Here is a 21789-nt window from a genome sequence, read left to right on the forward strand (position 1 = left end):
ACCTGGTATGATAATATAATAACTCTTAATTAACCTAGGATGATAGTATACTAACAATTAACCTAGTAGATAGTATACTAACTTTTAATCAACCTAGCATGATGTGTATACCTTCCCTGTGCACACCTTCCATGTGTACACCTTCCATGTGTACACCTTCCATGTGTACACCTTCCCCATGTACATCTTTCCTATGTGATACATGGTTTAAAAAACCGACAAGTTGAAGATTGAGACACTTATGCAACATATGGGATTCTGTATATAAAGATTCCCATATGTTGCATAAGTGTCTCAATCTACATCTTTCCTATGTACACCTCCCATGTATATACCTTCCCTATGTACATCTTCCCCTATGCTCATCTTCCCTGTGTACAACTTCCTTATGTACATCTTCCCTATGTACATCTTCCCTGTCTACATCTCTATGTACGCCTTCCCTATGTACACCTTCCCTGTGTACACCTTCCGTGTACACCTTCCCTATGTACACCTTCCCTATGTACACTTTCCCTGTGTACACCTTCCCTGTGTACATCTTCCCCTACGTTCGTCTTCCCTGTGTACATCTTCCCTATGTACACCTTAACTGTGTACACCTTCACAATGCACACCTTCCCTGTGTATATCTTCCCTATGTACACGTTCCCTATGTACACCTTGATGTATACCTGCCCTATGTACATCTTCCCTATGTACAGCTTCCATGTGTACATCTTCCCTATGTACACCTTCCATGTGTACATCTTCGCTATGTACACCTTCCCTATGTACACCTTCCCTATATACACCTTCCCTGTGTACACCTTCACAATGTACACCTTCTCTGTGTACACCTTCATTATGTACAAATTACATTGGTACACAAACCCATTACCCAAGTACACAACAGCCCTTTCCACCTTTCCCACATATGCGACACATACATGTAAACATTACCCACGTACACAACACAGTCATGTACACCTTACCCACGGACACAACACAGCCATGTACACATAATACAATAGGTATCAAAGCGGCTATCAGGCACAACAATGACGATGTCTGATACATTGATCTGATACAGCGAAACATTTGCATGATATTTCGTATGTAATATTTGTAATTTATAAATAATATTAACAGTTTCCTGCAATAGTAATAATTTATATGTAATAGTATTGATAATTTAACGGAATATTTAAATTCGATTATTTTTGAAGTGTCAACAATTTACCTTTAATATTGTTAATTTACTTGTAATTTTGATAACTGTTATTTAATATGCGTTATATGTACGTGCAACAAGCAGTGTCACTTTGTAGAGTTTCTCACTTAAGAAGACAAAAGTAAGGAGAGAGTTTAATAAGAACAATTATTGCTCTCAATTATATATATATATATATATATATATATATATATATATATATATATATATATATATATATATATATATATATATATAATCAGATTGGAGGGAGAGAGTATGGAGGAGGTGAATGTCATCAGATATTTGGGAGTAGATGTGTCAGCAGATGGGTCTATGAAAGATGAGATGAATCTCAGAATTGACGGGGGGAATAAGGTGAGTGGTGCACTGAGGAGTCTGTGGAGACAAAGAACTTAATCCATTAAAGAAAAGAGGGGAATGTATGAGAGTATAGTTATACCAACGCTCTTGTATGGGTATGAAGCATGGGTGATGAATGTTGCAACAAGGAGAAGGCTGGAGGCAGTGGAGATGTCATGTCTGAGGGCAATGTGTGGTGTGAATATATTGCAGAGAATCCGTAGTCTGGAGATTAGGAGGTGCGGGATTACCAAAACTATTATCCAAAGGGCTGAGTAGGGTTATTGAGATGGTTTGGCCATGTAGAGAGGATGGAACGAAATAGAACGACTTCGAGAGTGTATAAATCTGTAGTGGAGGAAAGGCGGGGTAGGGGTCGGCCTGGGAAAGGTTGGAGGGAGGGGGTAAAGGAGGTTTTGTGTGCGAGGGGCTTGGAATTCCAGAAAGCATGCGTGAGCATGTTAGATAGGACCAAATGGAGACAAATGGTTTTTAGGACTTGACGTGCTGTTGGAGTGTGAGCAAGGTAACATTTATGAAGGGATTCAGGGAAATCGGCAGGCTGGACTTGATTCTTGGAGATGGGAAATACAGTGCCTGCACTCTGAAGGAGAGGTGTTGATGTTGCAGTTTTATAGCTGTAGTGTAAGCGCGTCTCTGGCAAGACAGTGATGGAGTGAATAATGAGAGTTTTTCTTTTTCGGGCCACCCTGCCTTGGTGGGACACGGCCGTTGTGTTAATAATAATCATAATATATATATATATATATATATATATATATATATATATATATATATATATATATATATATATATATATATATATATATATATATATATATATATATATATGTATGTCAAATGTTGATGATGATAGGGAAGCTGTGATTTCGTGTATAGGGCAAGGAGGAACAACATCTTGTAGGAGTGAGGAAGAGCCAGTTGTGAGTGTGGGGGAAGTTCGTGAGGCAGTAGGTAAAATGAAAGGGGGTTAGGCAGCCGGGATTGATGGGATAAAGATAGAAATGTTAAAAGCAGGTGGGGATATAGTTTTGGAGTGGTTGGTGCAATTATTTAATAAATGTATGGAAGAGGGTAAGGTACCTAGGGATTGGCAGAGAGCATGCATAGTTCCTTTGTATAAAGGCAAAGGGGATAAAAGAAAGTGCAAAAATTATAGGGGGATAAGTCTGTTGAGTATACCTGGCAAAGTGTATGGTAGAGTTATTATTGAAAGAATTAAGAGTAAGACGGAGAATAGGATAGTAGATGAACAAGGAGGCTTTAGGAAAGGTAGGGGGGGTGTGGACCAGGTGTTTACAGTGAAACGTATAAGTGAACAGTATTTAGATAAGGCTAAAGAGGTCTTTGTGGCATTTATGGATTTGGAAAAGGCGTATGACAGGGTGGATAGGGGGGCAATGTGGCAGATGTTGCAGGTGTATGGTGTAGGAGGTAGGTTACTGAAAGCAGTGAAGAGTTTTTACGAGGATAGTGAGGCTCAAGTTAGAGTATGTAGGAAAGAGGGAAATTATTTCCCAGTAAAAGTAGGCCTTAGACAAGGATGTGTGATGTCACCGTGGTTGTTTAATATATTTATAGATGGGGTTGTAAGAGAAGTAAATGCGAGGGTCTTGGCAAGAGGCGTGGAGTTAAAAGATAATCACACATAAAGTGGGAGTTGTCACAGTTGCTCTTTGCTGATGACACTGTGCTCTTGGGAGATTCTGAAGAGAAGTTGCAGAGATTGGTGGATGAATTTGGTAGGGTGTGCAAAAGAAGAAAATTGAAAGTGAATACAGGAAAGAGTAAGGTTATGAGGATAACAAAAAGATTAGGTGATGAAAGATTGGATATCAGATTGGAAGGAGAGAGTATGGAGGACGTGAATGTATTCAGATATTTGGGAGTGGACGTGTCAGCGGATGGGTCTATGAAAGATGAGGTGAATCATAGAATTGATGAGGGGAAAAGGGTGAGTGGTGCACTTAGGAGTCTGTGGAGACAAAGAACTTTGTCCTTGGAGGCAAAGAGGGGAATGTATGAGAGTATAGTTTTACCAACGCTCTTATATGGGTGTGAAGCATGGGTGATGAATGTTGCAGCGAGGAGAAGGCTGGAGGCAGTGGAGATGTCATGTCTGAGAGCAATGTGTGGTGTGAATATAATGCAGAGAATTCGTAGTTTGGAAGTTAGGAGGAGGTGCGGGATTACCAAAACTGTTGTCCGGAGGGTTCGGACATGTGGAGAGAATGGAGCGAAACAGAATAACTTCAAGAGTGTATCAGTCTGTAGTGGAAGGAAGGCGAGGTAGGGGTCGGCCTAGGAAAGGTTGGAGGGAGGGGGTAAAGGAGGTTTTGTGTGCGAGGGGCTTGGACTTCCAGCAGGCATGCGTGAGCGTGTTTGATAGGAGTGAATGGAGACAAATGGTTTTTAATACTTGACGTACTGTTGGAGTGTGAGCAAAGTAACATTTATGAAGGGGTTCAGGGAAACCGGCAGGCCGGACTTGAGTCCTGGAGATGGGAAGTACAGTGCCTGCACTCTGAAGGAGGGGTGTTAATGTTGCAGTTTAAAAACTGTAGTGTAAAGCACCCTTCCGGCAAGACAGTGATGGAGTGAATGATGGTGAAAGTTTTTCTTTTTCGGGCCACCCTGCCTTGGTGGGAATCGGCCAGTGTGAGAATAATAAATAAAAAATATATCTATACATATAGGTATATATATATATATATATATATATATATATATATATATATAATATATATATATATATATATATATATATATATATATATGCATTATTATATATATACAATATATATATATATATATATATATATATATATATATATATATATATATATATATATATATATATATATATATATATATATATATATATATATATATATATATACATATATATATATATAATGTGTGTTGCATTACATCATTAGCAAAACGCAGGTTTAATGCTTTCTTTGGATGAATATTTAATTTGAGCAATAATACAAATAATTTCACTTCAGATCACTGCATTAAGGTTCCATATTAACAAGAGGTGATAAGACAGGTCTTCAGCTTCATCTCTCATCATATATGCTCACACAACTACATTTTTTTTTATTTAACAGAGGCAAAGTAAAATTTTGAAATCAGCAAATATTATTAGAAATATATTTAAAAAATAATACTGGCTATTATTTTTATAATTTTATTACACGTAGTCATCGTGTGTTTTAAAATTAATTATTATTTCATTCAAGGGAAAAGCGTTAAACCTGGTTGGGTCATGTATCTCCTGGGAAGCAATCAGGTTTAATTCAAGGAATGTCAGGTCCAATACCTTGGATCAAGAGCCCCTGACCACACTCAAGTAATTTGGCTTAAAGTTTGTAAAATAAATATATAGTACTAAGTATGAAAGGAGCGCTGTGGCGGTGGTGGTGACGATACACCACACTCACACCCTTCCTCTCTCTCACTACGCAGACGCCGCACTGATGGACCTTCCTCGTCTCCTGGCCCCGCCTCCCTCAGTGACGTCACTTCTACGTCACACCTCTCTCCACCACTCATACGCCCTCCTGTCTCCATAAACAGCGCGGTGGGCGGGGCCATGGGAGGTACAACTTTCACGCCACATTTATTCCCATCGCTTATAGACAGGTGAGTGAACATTGTAGTTCAAACTCTGTTCTACACACACGCATTCCGCCAGGGTAGCCTGCGCTTCCGCACGACTCTTTACAATGTGATGTCTGGACTTCCACCATACTCTCAGTACTCGTCCATCTTACAAAAAAATTTAACCTGGCCCACTTAATATTTCCTTGTACTTATGTACAAGGATTAAAGTAATGTCCTCTCATTGTTTATTGTTACGGACTTGCCAGGGTTAGGTTATTAGTATATTAGCAGAACTGAGTACTAATCTATCATTATAAAAAAAATGTGAATAAGCCACTTTGATATGAGTGTTCAGGTTCGAATAATGCTGTGGACTGAGATAAATAATGTTTTTTTTTGGTCGTTATTCAACATATACGAAAAAATAGGGTAATTTATGTAAAGGGACTTTGGATGTATTTGGGACGAAGTGGCACTGTTGGAGTAAGTGCCTACACTTGATGAGGTTAAATGTTTTTCCCTATAATCAGCGGCACTACCCTGCTCTCAACACTAATTGGAATTTAAGTATCGGCAAAAGTAGGCACATATATTCTGTTCTTGTTCTTACCCTCTGTGGGCACGTAGATCCCTTGCAGTGCTCCCCTGTCTTTGTATCCTCCTCCTTCTTACTACCTTCCCCACTAATACTTCCTCCTGCCTCCAACACTACTACTACTACCACCACCTCCCTCTCTCCTTTTCGTTAGTGTGACTTTGTAAATGAGGAAATGGTATGGCGAGACTTATCCTATAATAATGTCCTGAAATGTACATAAGTGTCTTTTTCCACACACTTTGTAAATGGTCCAAGTCGGACCGAAACGTCGTCGTAAGCTCCTCTCTTCTATGTGCGGGTTATTTGTGTATCGTTCCAATCACGGTATTGTGCCTTTTTTTTATTATTTGTTAAAGGAATGTTCAGGGATCAAAATGAAGGCCAAGCGTGTGCCAATTATGCGTTCTTCTACTGTACTGTGATGTCTACAAGAGGTGTGACAGCCACTTTTCAGCTGATGTGGGAACTACGCTTTTAAGAGACAAAAACTAGATCTGGCACACCGTATGTGATGAATGATTTGAAAAACCGACAAGTTGAAGATTGAGACACTTATGCAACATATGGGAATCTTTATTCAGGAAACGGTTCGCCACACAGTGGCTTCATCAGTCCAATACAAAGCAGAAGGTGTAAGAAGAGGAGGAGTTTGAGGTAATCAGTCCCTCAGTCTGGAGTCGATGTGTTCAGTCCATCAAACTTGTAGAATGTACAGCATAGGGCCACAGACGTGGCTTATATACTGTAGTCAGGTGAGGCGTAGCAGGAAGAGGCGGTGTCATAGTGGTACCATCCACTAGTCGAAGTAGGTCTTCGTCCAAAGGTTGGACAAGTGTTGAAGAATTCTTTGTAACAAGATCCCATGATGCTGCCGTGTCTGACAGTTGTGATGAATGGTTTGAAAAACCATTCATCACCACCTCTTCACCACCAGCACACCTTGCAGCTGTCGCACAAGACTGAGGTTGTTAGAGACTACTGGACCATCTACTGTATCCATCACAGTCTAGTGATAGAGTGTAGGGTTAGTTAGTGTTTAAACTTGAGCTGGAACCTCCTTAAATTGTTGTTGCTGTTGTTGTTGCTGTTGTTGTTGTTGTTGTTGTGTGTGTGTGTGTGTGTGTGTGTGTGTGTGTGTGTGTGTGTGTGTGTGTGTGTGTGTGTGTGTGTGTGTGTGTGTGTTGTGTGTAGTGTGTTGTGTGTGTGTACTCACCTATTTGTGGTTGCAGGGGTCGAGTCTTAGCTCCTGGCCCCGCCTCTTCACCGGTTGCTACTAGACCCTCTCTCTCCCCGCTCCATGAGCTTTATCAAACCTCGTCTTAAAACTGTGTATGGTTCCTGCCTCCACTACGTCATTTTCTAGGCTATTCCACTGCCTTACAACTCTATGACTGAAGAAATACTTCCTAATATCTCTCTGACTCATTTGTGTCTTCAACTTCCAATTGTGGCCTCTTGTTTCTGTGTCCCCTCCCTGGAACATCCTGTCTTTGTCCACCTTGTCTATTCCACGCAATATTTTATATGTTGTTATCATGTCTCCCCTGACCCTCCTGTCCTCCAGTGTCGTCAGGCCGATTTCCCTTAATCTTTCTTCATAGGACATTCCCCTTAGCTCTGGAACTAACCTTGTGGCAAACCTTTGTACTTTCTCTAGTTTCTTGACGTGCTTTATCAAGTGCGGGTTCCAAACAGGTGCTGCATACTCCAGTATGGGCCTGACATACACGGTGTACAGTGTCTTGAACGATTCCTTACTAAGGTATCGGAATGCTGTTCTCAGGTTTGCCAGGCGCCCATATGCTGCAGCAGTTATCTGATTGATGTGTGCTTCCGGAGACATGCTCGGTGTTATACTCACCCCAAGATCTTTCTCCTTGAGTGAGGTTTGCAGTCTTTGGCCACCTAGCCTATATTCTGTCTGTGGTCTTCTATGCCCTTCCCCTATCTTCATGACTTTGCATTTGGCAGGATTAAATTCGAGAAGCCATTTGCTGGACCATGTGTCCAGTCTGTCCAGGTCTCTTTGAAGTCCTGCCTGGTCCTCATCAGATTTAATTCTCCTCATTAACTTCACATCATCTGCAAACAGGGACACTTCTGAGTCTAACCCTTTCATCATGTCGTTCACATATACCAAAAATAGCACTGGTCCTAGGACCGACCCCTGTGGGACCCCGCTCGTCACAGGTGCCCACTGTGATACATCATTACGTACCATGACTCGTTGTTGCCTCCCTGTCAGGTATTCTCTGATCCATTGCAGTGCCCTTCCTGTTATATGCGCATGATGCTCTAGCTTCTGCACTAATCTCTTGTGAGGAACTGTGTCAAAGGCCTTCTTGCAGTCCAAGAAGATGCAATCAACCCACCCCTCTCTCTCGTGTCTTACTTCTGTTATTTTATCATAAAACTCCAGAAGGTTTGTGACACAGGATTTGACTTCCATGAATCCGTGCTGGTTGGCATTTATACTCTTGTTCCGTTCCAGGTGCTCCACCACTCTCCTCCTGATAATCTTCTCCATAACTTTGCATACTATACACGTCAATGACACAGGTCTATAGTTTAGTGCCTCTTTTCTGTCTCCTTTTTTTAAAAATGGGAACTACATTTGCCGTGTGTGTGTGTGTGTGTGTGTGTGTACTCACCTAGTTGAGGTTGCGGAGGTCGAGTCCGAGCTCCTGGCCCCGCCTCTTCACTGATCGCTACTAGGTCACTCTCTCTGAACCGTGAGCTTTATCATACCTCTGCTTAAAGCTATGTATGGATCCTGCCTCCACTACATCGCTTCCCAAACTATTCCACTTACTGACTACTCTGTGGCTGAAGAAATACTTCCTAACATCCCTGTGATTCATCTGTGTCTTCAGCTTCCAACTGTGTCCCCTTGTTACTGTGTCCAATCTCTGGAACATCCTGTCTTTGTCCACCTTGTCAATTCCTCTCAGTATTTTGTATGTCGTTATCATGTCCCCCCTATCTCTCCTGTCCTCCAGTGTCGTCAGGTTGATTTCCCTTAACCTCTCCTCGTAGGACATACCTCTTAGCTCTGGGACTAGTCTTGTTGCAAACCTTTGCACTTTCTCTAGTTTCTTTACGTGCTTGGCTAGGTGTGGGTTCCAAACTGGTGCCGCATACTCCAATATGGGCCTAACGTACACGGTGTACAGGATCCTGAACGATTCCTTATTAAGATGTCGGAATGCTGTTCTGAGGTTTGCTAGGCGCCCATATGGTGCAGCAGTTATTTGATTGATGTGCGCTTCAGGAGATGTGCCTGGTGTTATACTCACCCCAAGATCTTTTTCCTTGAGTGAGGTTTGTAGTCTCTGGCCCCCTAGACTGTACTCCGTCTGCGGTGTGTGTGTGTGTGTGTACTCGCCTAATTGTACTCACCTAATTGTGGTTGCAGGAGTCGAGACTCAGCTCCTGGCCCCGCCTCTTCACTGATCGCTACTGGATCCTCTCTCTCTCTGCTTCCTGAGCTTTGTCATACCTCTTCTTAAAACTATGTATGGTTCCTGCCTCCACTACTTCACTTGCTAGGCTATTCCACTTGCTGACAACTCTATGACTGAAGAAATACTTCCTAACGTCCCTGTGACTCGTCTGAGTCTTCAGCTTCCAGTTGTGACCCCTTGTCCCTGTGTCCCTTCTCTGGAACATCCTATCTCTGTCCACCTTGTCTATTCCCCGCAGTATCTTGTATGTCGTTATCATGTCTCCCCTGACCCTTCTGTCCTCCAGTGTCGTCAGTCCGATTTCCCTTAACCTTTCCTCGTACGACATTCCCTTGAGCTCTGGGACTAGCGTTGTTGCAAACCTTTGTACTTTCTCTAACTTCTTGACGTGCTTGACCAGGTGTGGGTTCCAGACTGGTGCTGCATACTCCAGTATGGGCCTAACATACACAGTGTACAGTGTCTTGAACGATTCCTTATTAAGGTATCGGAACGCTATTCTCAGGTTTGCCAGGCGCCCGTATGCTGCAGCGGTTATTTGGTTGATGTGTGCCTCCGGTGATGTGCTCGGTGTTATGGTCACCCCAAGGTCTTTCTCCCTGAGTGAAGTCTGTAGTCTTTGTCCACCTAGCCTATACTCTGTCTGAGGTCTTCTTTGCCCCTCCCCAATCTTCATGACTTTGCATTTGGCTGGATTGAATTCGAGAAGCCAGTTCCTGGACCACATGTCCAGCCTGTCCAGGTCTCTTTGCAGTCCTGCCTCATCCTCGTCCGATTTAATTCTTCTCATCAACTTCACATCATCTGCGAACAGGGACACTTCAGAGTCTATTCCTTCCATCATGTCGTTCACATATATCAAAAATAGCACTGGTCCTAGAACTGACCCCTGTGGGACCCCGCTCCTAACAGGCGCCCACTGTGATACCTCTTCATGTACCATGACTCGTTGCTGCCTCCCTGTCAGGTATTCCCTTATCCATTTGCAGAGCCCTCCCTTTTACGTGCGCCTGATCCTCCAGCTTCTGCACTAATCTCTTGTGGGGAACTGTGTCAAAGGCCTTCCTGCAGTCTAGGAAAACGCAATCTACCCACCCCTCTCTCGTGTCTTACTTCTGTTACCTTGTCATAAAACTCCAGGAGGTTTGTGTGTGTGTGTGTGTGTGTGTGTGTGTGTGTGTGTGTGTGTGTGTGTGTGTGTGTGTTGTGTGTTGTGTGTTGTGTGTTGTGTGTTGTGTGTGTGTGTGTGTGTGTGTGTGTGTGTGTGTGTGTGTGTGTGTGTGTGTGTGTGTGTGTTGTGTGTGTGTGTTTGTGTGTTGTGTGTGTGTATGTGTGTTGTGTGTGTGTGTGTGTGTGTGTGTGTGTGTTGTGTGTGTGTGTGTGTGTGTATGTGTGTTGTGTGTTGTGTGTTGTGTGTTGTGTGTTGTGTGTTGTGTGTGTGTGTGTGTGTGTGTGTGTGTGTGTGTGTGTGTGTGTGTGTGTGTGTGTGTGACGTGTCTGACCTCACTAGGTCAAGGCATTGGCTTAAGCTTGTGGGAGAACTGGAGCTGCCTCGCATAGGCCAGTAGGCCTCTTGTAGTGTTCCTTCTTTCTTATGTTCTTATGTGTGCGTGCGTGTGTACTCACCCATCTGTGGTTGCAGGGGTCGAGACATAGCTCCTGGTCCCGCCTCTTTACTGATCGCTACTAGGTCTTCTCTCTCCCTGCTCCATGAGCTTTATCATACATCGTCTTAAAACTATGTATGGTTCCTGCCTCCACTACATCACTTGCCAGACTATTCTACTTCCTGACAACTCTATGACTAAGGAAATACTTCCTAACATGTCTTTGACTCATCAGAGTCTTCAACTTCCAAATGTGGACTGGTGTGTGTGTCATCCTGGGTGTTAGTGGACTGGTGTGGGTCGCATCCTGGGTGCTAATCATCTGGTGTGGGTCATATCCGGGGTGTTAGTGGATTGGTGTGGGTCACATCCTGGGTGTTAGTGACTGATGTGGGTCACATCCTGGGTGTTAGTGGACTGGTGTGGGTCCCATCCTGGGTGTTACCCACACCAGTCCACTAACACCCAGGATGACCCCTTGTCTCTGTGTCCCATCTCGGGAACATCCTGTCTCTGTCCACCTTACCTAATCCTCTCTGTATTTTGAATGTCGTTATCATGTCTTCCCTAACTCTCCTGTCCTCCAGTGTCGTCACGCTGATTTCCCTTAACCTTTCTTCGTATGACATTCCCCTTAACTCTGGAACTAGCCTTGTTGCAAACCTTTGTACTTTCTCTAATTTCTTGCGTGCTTGACCAGGTGTGGGTTCCAAAGTGTGTGTGTGTGTACTCACCTAGTTGTACTCACCTAGTTGAGGTTGCGGGGGTCGAGTCCGAGCTCCTGGCCCCGCCTCTTCACTGATCGCTACTAGGTCACTCTCCCTGAGCCGTGAGCTTTATCATACCTCTGCTTAAAGCTATGTATGGATCCTGCCTCCACTACATCGCTTCCCAAACTATTCCACTTACTGACTACTCTGTGGCTGAAGAAATACTTCCTAACATCCCTGTGATTCATCTGTGTCTTCAGCTTCCAACTGTGTCCCCTTGTTACTGTGTCCAATCTCTGGAACATCCTGTCTTTGTCCACCTTGTCAATTCCTCTCAGTATTTTGTATGTCGTTATCATGTCCCCCCTATCTCTCCTGTCCTCCAGTGTCGTCAGGTTGATTTCCCTTAACCTCTCCTCGTAGGACATACCTCTTAGCTCTGGGACTAGTCTTGTTGCAAACCTTTGCACTTTCTCTAGTTTCTTCCCGTGCTTGGCTAGGTGTGGGTTCCAAACTGGTGCCGCATACTCCAATGGGCCTAACGTACACGGTGTACAGGGTCCTGAATGATTCCTTATTAAGATGTCGGAATGCTGTTCTGAGGTTTGCTAGGCGCCCATATGCTGCAGCAGTTATTTGGTTGATGTGCGCTTCAGGAGATGTGCCTGGTGTTATACTCACCCCAAGATCTTTTTCCTTGAGTGAGGTTTGTAGTCTCTGACCCCCTAGACTGTACTCCGTCTGCGGCCTTCTTTGCCCTTCCCCAATCTTCATGACTTTGCACTTGGTGGGATTGAACTCCAGGAGCCAATTGCTGGACCAGGTCTGCAGCCTGTCCACATCCCTTTGTAGTTCTGCCTGGTCTTCGATCGAGTGAATTCTTCTCATCAACTTCACGTCATCTGCAAACAGGGACACCTCAGATTCTAAACCTTCCGTCATGTCGTTCACAAATACCAGAAACAGCACTGGTCCTAGGACTGACCCCTGCGGGACCCCGCTGGTCACAGGTGCCCACTCTGACACCTCGCCACGTGCCATGACTCGCTGCTGTCTTCCTGACAAGTATTCCCTGATCCATTGTAGTGCCTTCCCTGTTATCCCTGCTTGGTCCTCCAGTTTTTGCACCAATCTCTTGTGTGGAACTGTGTCAAACGCCTTCTTGCAGTCCAAGAAAATGCAATCCACCCACCCCTCTCTCTCTTGTCTTACTGCTGTCACCATGTCATAGAACTCCAGTAGGTTTGTGACACAGGATTTCCCGTCCCTGAAACCATGTTGGCTGCTGTTGATGAGATCGTTCCTTTCTAGGTGTTCCACCACTCTTCTCCTGATAATCTTCTCCATGATTTTGCATACTATACATGTCAGTGACACTGGTCTGTAGTTTAATGCTTCATGTCTGTCTCCTTTTTTAAAGATTGGGACTACATTTGCTGTCTTCCATGCCTCAGGCAATCTCCCTGTTTCGATAGATGTATTGAATATTGTTGTTAGGGGTACACATAGCGCCTCTGCTCCCTCTCTCAATACCCATGGTGTGTGTGTGTGTGTGTGTGTGTGTGTGTGTGTGTGTGTGTGTGTGTGTGTGTGTGTGTGTGTGTGTGTGTGTGTGTGTGTGTGTGTGTGTCAGGCGACAATCCACATCACTGTCTAACAGTCTCTACTGCCATAAAAGACTATGGAATTTGTAGTGACCACAAACTGTGATCTATGAAAGTGTTTATTGTCAGCAATCCACAATCAGACCAGGTGGCTTAAATACTAAAAGTGTACAACAACCAAACTCTTCATCGGTGTTCTCTGAACACTGCAGTAGTAATGTTCCATACTAATACCATTCACGTGTGGTCTCTCAACACTGCAGTAGTAGTAGTGTTCCATACTAAGATCATTCATGAGTGGTCTCTCAACACTACAATAGTAGTGTTCCATATTTTAAGACCCTTTATGGGTAGTCTCTACTATGCAGCAGCAGTCAAGTTACATAACCAATGCTATATATCTATTACTATTTTATAAGTGTTGTCAGTGTAACAAGAGTCATAATAGTCAATCCAGTGGCTAACGCGACGGTCTGGAGTTTTGAGACTCTCTGATCGCGGGTTCTATCCCGCCCGTGGTAGAGTTTGTTTGCAATCGTGTCATTACGATTTCGTGAGTCAAGTCAGTCCAAGACTATTATGACCATTTTACTGCTAGTCTCGACGTAGCCAGTTAGTTCAATATCCTCGTCCTTCCTACCCTCCATCTAGTCCCTACCTATCCCACTCCTAGCTCAGACTCTGAAGAAACATCTTCCTAAGTTGCCAGACCCATCTCCCCCTCCCTCCTTTCTCTAGTTTGGCCTCAGCCAGACTTTCCCTCAGGAGGCAAACTAATTAAGTCAATTAAACTCTTAGCTTGTCAGGTAATTAACACGACTTTAGACTCCCTAGTTAGTTATGCTCTTTACGGGGCCTCATCTTGTACTCTATGCTCCCTACTCCCCCTCCCCAAGTAAACATACGCTCTTTACAGGGCCCTCCTCACGTACTCTGTGCTATTCCTCTTCCTGGTACACGTACGCTCTTTAAAGGCCCTCCTCATGTACTCTGTTATCCCTCTCCCTGGTAAACATACGCTCTTTACAAGGCCCTTCATGTACTCTGTGCTATTTGTCTCCCTGGCAAACATACGCTCTTTACAAAGCCCTCCTCTTGTACTCTGCTATTCCTCCCCCGTTCAAGAGGACTTACCTTGCACTCTGTGCTCACCCTCTCCCTGGTAAATTTATCTTTTTTCAAGTACATTGTATTATATGATTCAAGAAGGGTACAGTATTACGCTTCAAGCATAATACTGTGCAAAATACTGCTCCCTACCCACTTATCAAATGGATTCTCAAAGAAACGAGTACAGAACAGAGAGCAGTCAGCGAAAAATAGAAAAAAGAAAAATGATCACGAATGTATTCAGTTTTCTTAACAACGTTTCGGTCCATGACTCTTGATCATTTAAAATATTTGACCACTTTATGTACCTATTTGAAGTAATCAGAGTTAGGATGAAACATCCTCAATAAAGACGTGTAAGTGAAAACATTCGTGTCCATTTCTCTAAACTTGTTGGCAGTCATTCTTAGTGTATATATATTGGTGGAATTACCCACAATACGTAAAGAAAAAGGACACAAGTGCAACTAATGTGACATTTTATTGTGGAGAGCGAAACGTTACCACAATAAAATGTCACATTAGTTGCACTTGTGTCCTTATACTTTACAGTCATTCCTAGTACTGAAAAGAGAAATACTTTTGTAAATATTTTGTATGCTAGTATATATTATACTTACATAAATTATACTAATACATATTATTTTAATATAGATGGAGTAATATTAAAAAGATTAGAACTAAGGGACATTATAAATGAAAAAAAACCTGATATATCTAGCTGAAATTAAACAAGAAAAAACATTTTAAATGACGTTTTAATCGAGGGAACTTTCCCACTGATAAGAAGAGACAGTGGAGAAGAAAGAAGGGTAAGTAGCAATGTTGGTAAAACAAACAATAAAAGCTAAAGAAAGTGAAATCCAAAACTCAGAAAGTTTAAATTCCAGTGATAAAAATCCAAAATAAATCATAATAGTTAATGTATACAACACAGTTTTTGATAATACCTGGGGGAGAGAAGAGTTTGATAAGAGTACTGAGAGATTATATAATATACTAAGCGCTAATACTTTATCCGGAGTCTGGCTGAGAGGCAAAAGTACTGTGTACCCTGATACAGAGTGCACAGCACTGACAGATAATGTTTGAATATAAATATTTTTACCATAAATCAGCGGAAATGAATGTGAGCATTGAGAAAAAAATATATATCATTGATTTTAAATAAATTACATAAATTTAAATTGACCCATGCTATACACAGCAAAATTTAGCTAAAAAAAAGCACGGTAGTTTTATATCACTGTTGGTGAAAAAATATGTCTGTCAATCTAAAAAAAAATACTTTAAGAAAAGTCCAATTTTTAAGAGAGTTCGACTTATTAGGCGGCACGATATATATATATATATATATATATATATATATATATATATATATATATATATATATATATATATATATATATATATATATATATATATACATATATACATATATACATATATACATATATTATGTCTCAATCCACAGCATTATTCGAACCTGCAAACTCAGCATCAGAGGGAGTTTGCGTACTCTGACGCCCAGTTTGCAAGTTCGAATCCTCCTGTGGACTGAAAGATAACGTTTGTAAATAAGTTCATCAGTTTGCGAATTGTTAATATATATATATATATATATATATATATATATATAGAAAAAGAATCAAACACAAAGTGGGAGTGGTCACAGTTGCTCTTTGCTGATGACACGGTGCTTTTGGGAGATTATGAAGAGAAGTTGTAGAGGTTGGTGGATGAGTCTGGTAGGGTACGTAAAAGAAGAAAATTAATAGTGAATATAGGAAAGAGTAAGGTGACGAGGATAACGAAAAAAGTTAGGTAACGAAAGACTGGATATCAGATTGGAGGGAGAGAGGATGGAGGAGGTGAATGTATTCAGATATTAAGGAGTGGACGTGTCAGCAGATGGGTCTATGAAAGATGAAGTGAATCATAGAATTGACGAAGGGAAAAGGTAAGTGGTGCACTGAGGAGTCTATGGAAACAAAGAACTTTGTCCATGGAAGCAAAGTGGGTAATGTATGAGAGCATAGTTATACCAACGCCCCTATATGGGTGCGAAGCATGGGTGGTGAATGTTGCAACAAGGAGAAGGCTGGAGGCAGTGGAGATGTCATTTCTCAGGGCAATGTGTGGTGTGAATATAATGCAGAGAATTCGTGGTTTGGAAATTAGACGTCAGGAAACATTTGTCCTGTTTCCTGACGAACCTTACCTAACCTAGAAGGAGGTGCGGGATTACCAAAATTATTATCCAGAGGGCCGAGGATGGGTTGTCGAGGTGGTTCGGACATGTAGAGAGGATGGAACAAAATAGAATGACTTCGAGAGTGTATAAATCTATAGTGGAGGGAAGACGGGGCTGGGGTCGGTCTAGGTAAGGTTGGAAGGAGGGGGTAAAAGAGGTTTTATGTGCGAGGGGCTTGGACTTCCAGCAAGCATGCATGTGCGTGTTACTTAGGAGGGGATGGAGACAAATGGTTTTTAGGACTTGACGTGCTGTTGGAGTGTAAGTAGAGTAATATTTATGAACGGATTCAGGGAAACCGGCAGGCCGGACTTGAGTCGCAGAGATGGGAAGTACAGTGCCTGCACTCTGAAGGATTGGTGTTAATGTTGCAGTTTTATAACTGTAGTTTAAGCACCCTTCTGGCAAGACAGCGATGGAGTGAATGATGGTGAAATTTTTTTTTTCGGGCCATCCTGCCTTGGTGGGAAACGGCCTATGTGTGTGTGTATATATATATATATATATATATATATATATATATATATATATATATATATATATATATATATATATATATATATATATATATATAAAGCGAATTATTCAATTATGCAGAACTTCCCTAAAAATATAGTTTTTCTGAAAATTGCTTTTATGGATTAAAATATTTTATTTTACTTACTGACAACGGAGTAAAAAAAGTTAGTTTTTAACTGAACATCAAAAATAAAAATAAAGACATAAGAGAGAAAAAATAAAAGCTTGAAAACGAAATATTGGATAATAGTTTGTAAACAGTGAACTAAATGTTAAAAACAGAAGACAAAATAAAGGAACGACGACATAATTACTGAAGCTGAGGAGGAAATGTGTGAGGCAATAAACAGAAAGTTTCACTTTGCGTTTATAACAAAAAAAAATATTTTAAATGCAAAGAATTTGAATTCAAAGCGGATAGGTGAAATGGAGAATATCGAAATACCTAAAGAAGACGTAAAGAAATTGCTTTTGGACAGAGACAAGAATAATACAAGAGGGCCAGACAGGATGCCACCACCAGTTTTAAAATAATGTATCAAAGTTATACTGTCCACTTTTGAAACTTTTTAAGATTTTTATCACAAGAGTGATATCTAGCAGGCAGACGGAAGATAACATACAGTGTACCAATATTTCAAAACGAGAGAAAAAAACTTTAAACTATATGACAGTTTCACTAACAGGTTTTGTTAAGGTGTGGAAACGTCACTGAGGTACCACAAGGACCTCTACTTGATCCGAAAATATTTTTTAATTTAAATAAATGAGTTACCACACGGAACAGAAAACTATATGATTATGTTTGCGGATGTTGCCAAAAACTTAAAACAATAAAAATGAGTGCAAATTACTACGGGAAGACTTGGATAAATTGAGCTACTGGAGTCATAGATGGATGATGGGATTTAATGTAGTCACATGCCATGTAATGGAAATGTAGGTCACATAAATAAGTAAGACTAACAAAATAATCAAGTATCAGACAGAGAGACAGATTTAGGAATTATTATCAAGAGAAAATTATCAATGGTAGATCATATGATTATGTCAGAAACTCTGAGTGGGGTGGAAAGAGTGAAGAGGAAGAAACTTACTACAACATAAAACAAGAGAGAGACAAAAAAGTTGCAGCAAACTTACCATAGGAATAAGATGTTTGTGTAGTACAGTAGTGGTTGGCGGCGAGTGTGTGGGAGAAGCTTAACGCTAAGCTCTCCATTAAGGAGTAGCGTCTAGGAGCCTCCGTCTAATTACCCCTTTGGTGGCCCCTTTTTAACACATTAAACGCCTCTCCCCTCGCGTTACACGCCCCAAGGCACAAAGCTGCCGCTCTCTGCCGCGCTGGATCACCTCCCCCATGAGGCGGGGCACTAGAGTGGTGGCGGGCCACTGGGGCGGGGCACCAGGGGTAATGGTGGTTGTGGCACGGGTGAGGGACTCTGGGGAAGAGCAAGACCTCTGGGCCCATCTGTCGCAGTATATATCACCCCAGAGGAAATAAGTCATTTTGTCTGACTCTTTTTTGGGTTATCCTGGTGGGTAATTTACATATATGTTGCTATGTATGATAATTTGTGTAACTGTATTTATGTGTACCTATACCTAAATAAACTTACTTAACCGGAGGTTCGAGGAGAGGTGAAAATGATTGTAAATTTGGTTGAAAAATTTCATGTTAAAAGAGCACAGTTTTGTTAACCATGTCTACCATCAGGTTTATGTTCAACTTAACTGTTTGTTGCTGTTTGAACTATGTACACTGAGTTACAGTTATCACAAGCATTATTACAGACATGTATGTGGTCTTTCCAGAGATGAGTTTTCATGTTTATAGGCGTCACTAAGTTTATTGGGATAAGAAATAACTGGCTCAGAGATTATGTTCAGTCTTTGTGTTTTTCCTCCGTGAGTGGAACGATGCATTACATATTTGTTTTACTATTAAGATCTGACTTTAAGAAATTCACATTAACTTTATGTAAACTTGCTTGCGTAACCAATCAGGACAACTTAATGCATTAAATCGTTGCCTGATAGTTTTTTTTTTTTTTTGGGGGGGGGGGGGTTCAATGAATGGGACTGCAAAGATCCATTAAGACATACCTTTACGCTATATAATCTCTAATACAAGATATTTTTCATATAAATTGGCACAATGGCTAAGTAGCCTTTTATTTCCTTTTTTCTTTTTTCTCATCAGCATACATTAAACGTTCTGAAGACTTTTTTTTTATAAAATAAAGAAGCTGAACCAATATAATAAAATTTAGATACTGTTAACTACCTTTTTATTAGTCCTTATTGACGACGTACGTGAACTTCTCTCCACTTCACTCCTGCCATCTGCCTCTGAATTTCCATCTCCATAAACAAGATTATTTAACTCGCCAAGCTCTGAATCACTATTAATGTTTTATTATAATGACGAGTCTTATATAAAATATAATTTTAATATGGAAAGTCCTTTCTTCCAGTACTTTCCAACTAATATATAAAATATTTTGAACGTCACATTCTGCGTCCCATCAACCCTGGTAGACATGATCTGGTGAAGGTATGTGGATCTTCTCATATACTGGGAGAATGATCTGGGAAATTTTGATATTTTCAATAGTCTTAATCACTCAGGAACAGCTATTTATTCCAAAATTAAATAAGAAATCAATAATAAAGTTCCCTTCCTACATATTTTAATACACAAATAACCCGCACATAGAAGAGAGGAGCTTACGACGACGTTTCCGTCCGAGTTGGACCATTTACAAAGTCACACTAACGAAAAGGAGAGCAGGTAGAGTATATATAGGCAGGAGGTGGTAGTAGTAGTGGTAGTGGTGGAGGTGGAAGGAAGTATTAGTGGGGAGGTAGTAAGAGGAGGAGGAGCCAGTCAAATATTAAGAAAGAGGAGCACTGCAAGGGAGCTGGTGCCCACAGAGGGCAAGAGCAAGAACACCGGGGGGGGGGAGGAACAGATACACAAGGCAGAAGAAAGACAACCCAAAGGAGAAAAAGGAAAGAGTAAAAAGGAAAGAGGAAAAGGGAAGAGGGAGAAGAAAAAAAGAGGAATCAGGTTAGGTCACGGGAGTTCTTCTATGTGCGGGTTATTTGTGTATCGTTCTAGTCACGGTATTGTGCCTTTTTTTGTTACATATTTTAATCATTAAAAACAATAATCAATTAGAATTCACGGTTCACAGAAAACTAAAACACTTTGCCAATTATATTTATTTCTTTAACTATCATTATACTGATATTAGAAAAAGTACTCTAGCCTGTCTATGTCTAAGAGATTTGAGAATTTGTAGTCCTATTAATTTCGACCGAGAAAAGGACACTATCAGACAATAATCTCAGGTATTAAGCTATCATGACTGGTATATACAAGAAGGTTTATATAAAACTAATATGAATTTATATAAGTCAGAAGTTAATACCAGGAAAAACGCGAAAATGCAACTGGTTGTTCTATTTCAGTGAGAGAAAGCACTGAGATTGAATAAAGTCTCTGACTGTTCATAAACTTGGTAATGGCTTCTCCAAACATAAGAAACCTGTCTCTGGAAACACTACATGTCTACAGCAGTCCTTGTAATAACTGTAATAATTTTAACTCAGTACAGACAGGACGCTGTTTTAACAAATGGTTACTTGAACATAAACGTGCTGATAGATGTGGTTAAGAAAACTGCCGTCTTTTATCAGGAAAGTTTACAATCACACGATTAAATAGAATAAAGCTTCAACGACTCAGAAAGTGTTAAACCGCTACAAAAAGAAACATCATTAATCATCTTTAATCGAATCTAAAGAAAATTTATATCTCTAGACTGGACAATAGAGGCCAAGTCCAATAATCAAATTTGCGATGAAGGAACATATATGGCACCAAACTTACCAGACCACGGATAAGTAGCAATATAGTTGTCGAGAATGTACCTGTATTCTCAGTACCATCATAGACCAGTAGGCCTACTGCAGTTTTTTTTTATCTTTTTCACCTTGCCAGACCAATATATTGCTTTACCTCCTATGTACATTCTGTTGATGAGGATCCCAGTTGGGAGTCGATAGATGAAGTTTCAATATTAATGTCTTATTATAGGTTTGACATGATAGTTTGGCTGTGTTATTCATTTTAGAGTTTTAACAAACAAGCTGTGAGTAGTTACTCAGCGTCCATGTACCGTTTTCTAGTTTAGCTGATGTCTTGTTGTTCCTATACACATTGGACAACATAATCTGGCTGTTATTCCTTGCAGAGGTTTCGTAAATAGTCACCAAGCTATATCCTCAACTGTGTAGGTTGCGGCTTTATTGGCAGAAAGACACTAGGGAAAAATGGTCACCTTTACTGAAACTGTTACTTGGAGATCAACTGTTTTTTCAGGTCTATAGAGAGCACATGGTAAATATGGTATTTACATCGGAAGGGCAGGTGACGAGGAGTCTTGAGGTGCCAGCCTCAAGACTCCTCGTCACCTGACCTCCTACGTGAGGTAAGAAAGTTGATGTGTGCTGTTGAGAAGCTTGCGAGTCAAGGGTCCCGGTAACTGGAAACTTTCCTGGTCCTGGGTGATAGTGGTTGTGGTATGAATGAACGCCGGTTCCAGGTATTTTCTTCTACCTAGAATGCCATCCATGACGAACGAGCTCGAAGCATCATCTATTCTTAGGGCAATTAAATAAAAAGCCTGAGACGGTAATTTGGTTCGCCTTCCTCACCATGACAAGC

General features: G+C 41.2%; 1 protein-coding gene across 1 annotated transcript in view; it reads left to right on the forward strand.

The window, feature by feature from the left end:
• The window catches only part of Drgx (Dorsal root ganglia homeobox), a 338644-nt gene that overhangs the window by 295939 nt on the left and 20916 nt on the right, over nucleotides 1–21789 (forward strand). Inside the window, exon 7 of the mRNA XM_070090738.1 lies at nucleotides 5051–5227. Coding sequence (XP_069946839.1) covers nucleotides 5051–5227 — 177 coding nt within the window. The remainder of the gene's footprint in view (nucleotides 1–5050; nucleotides 5228–21789) is intronic.

This window comes from Cherax quadricarinatus, chromosome 32 (assembly GCF_038502225.1).
Source record: "Cherax quadricarinatus isolate ZL_2023a chromosome 32, ASM3850222v1, whole genome shotgun sequence".
In the NCBI taxonomy this organism is placed as follows: domain Eukaryota; kingdom Metazoa; phylum Arthropoda; class Malacostraca; order Decapoda; family Parastacidae; genus Cherax; species Cherax quadricarinatus.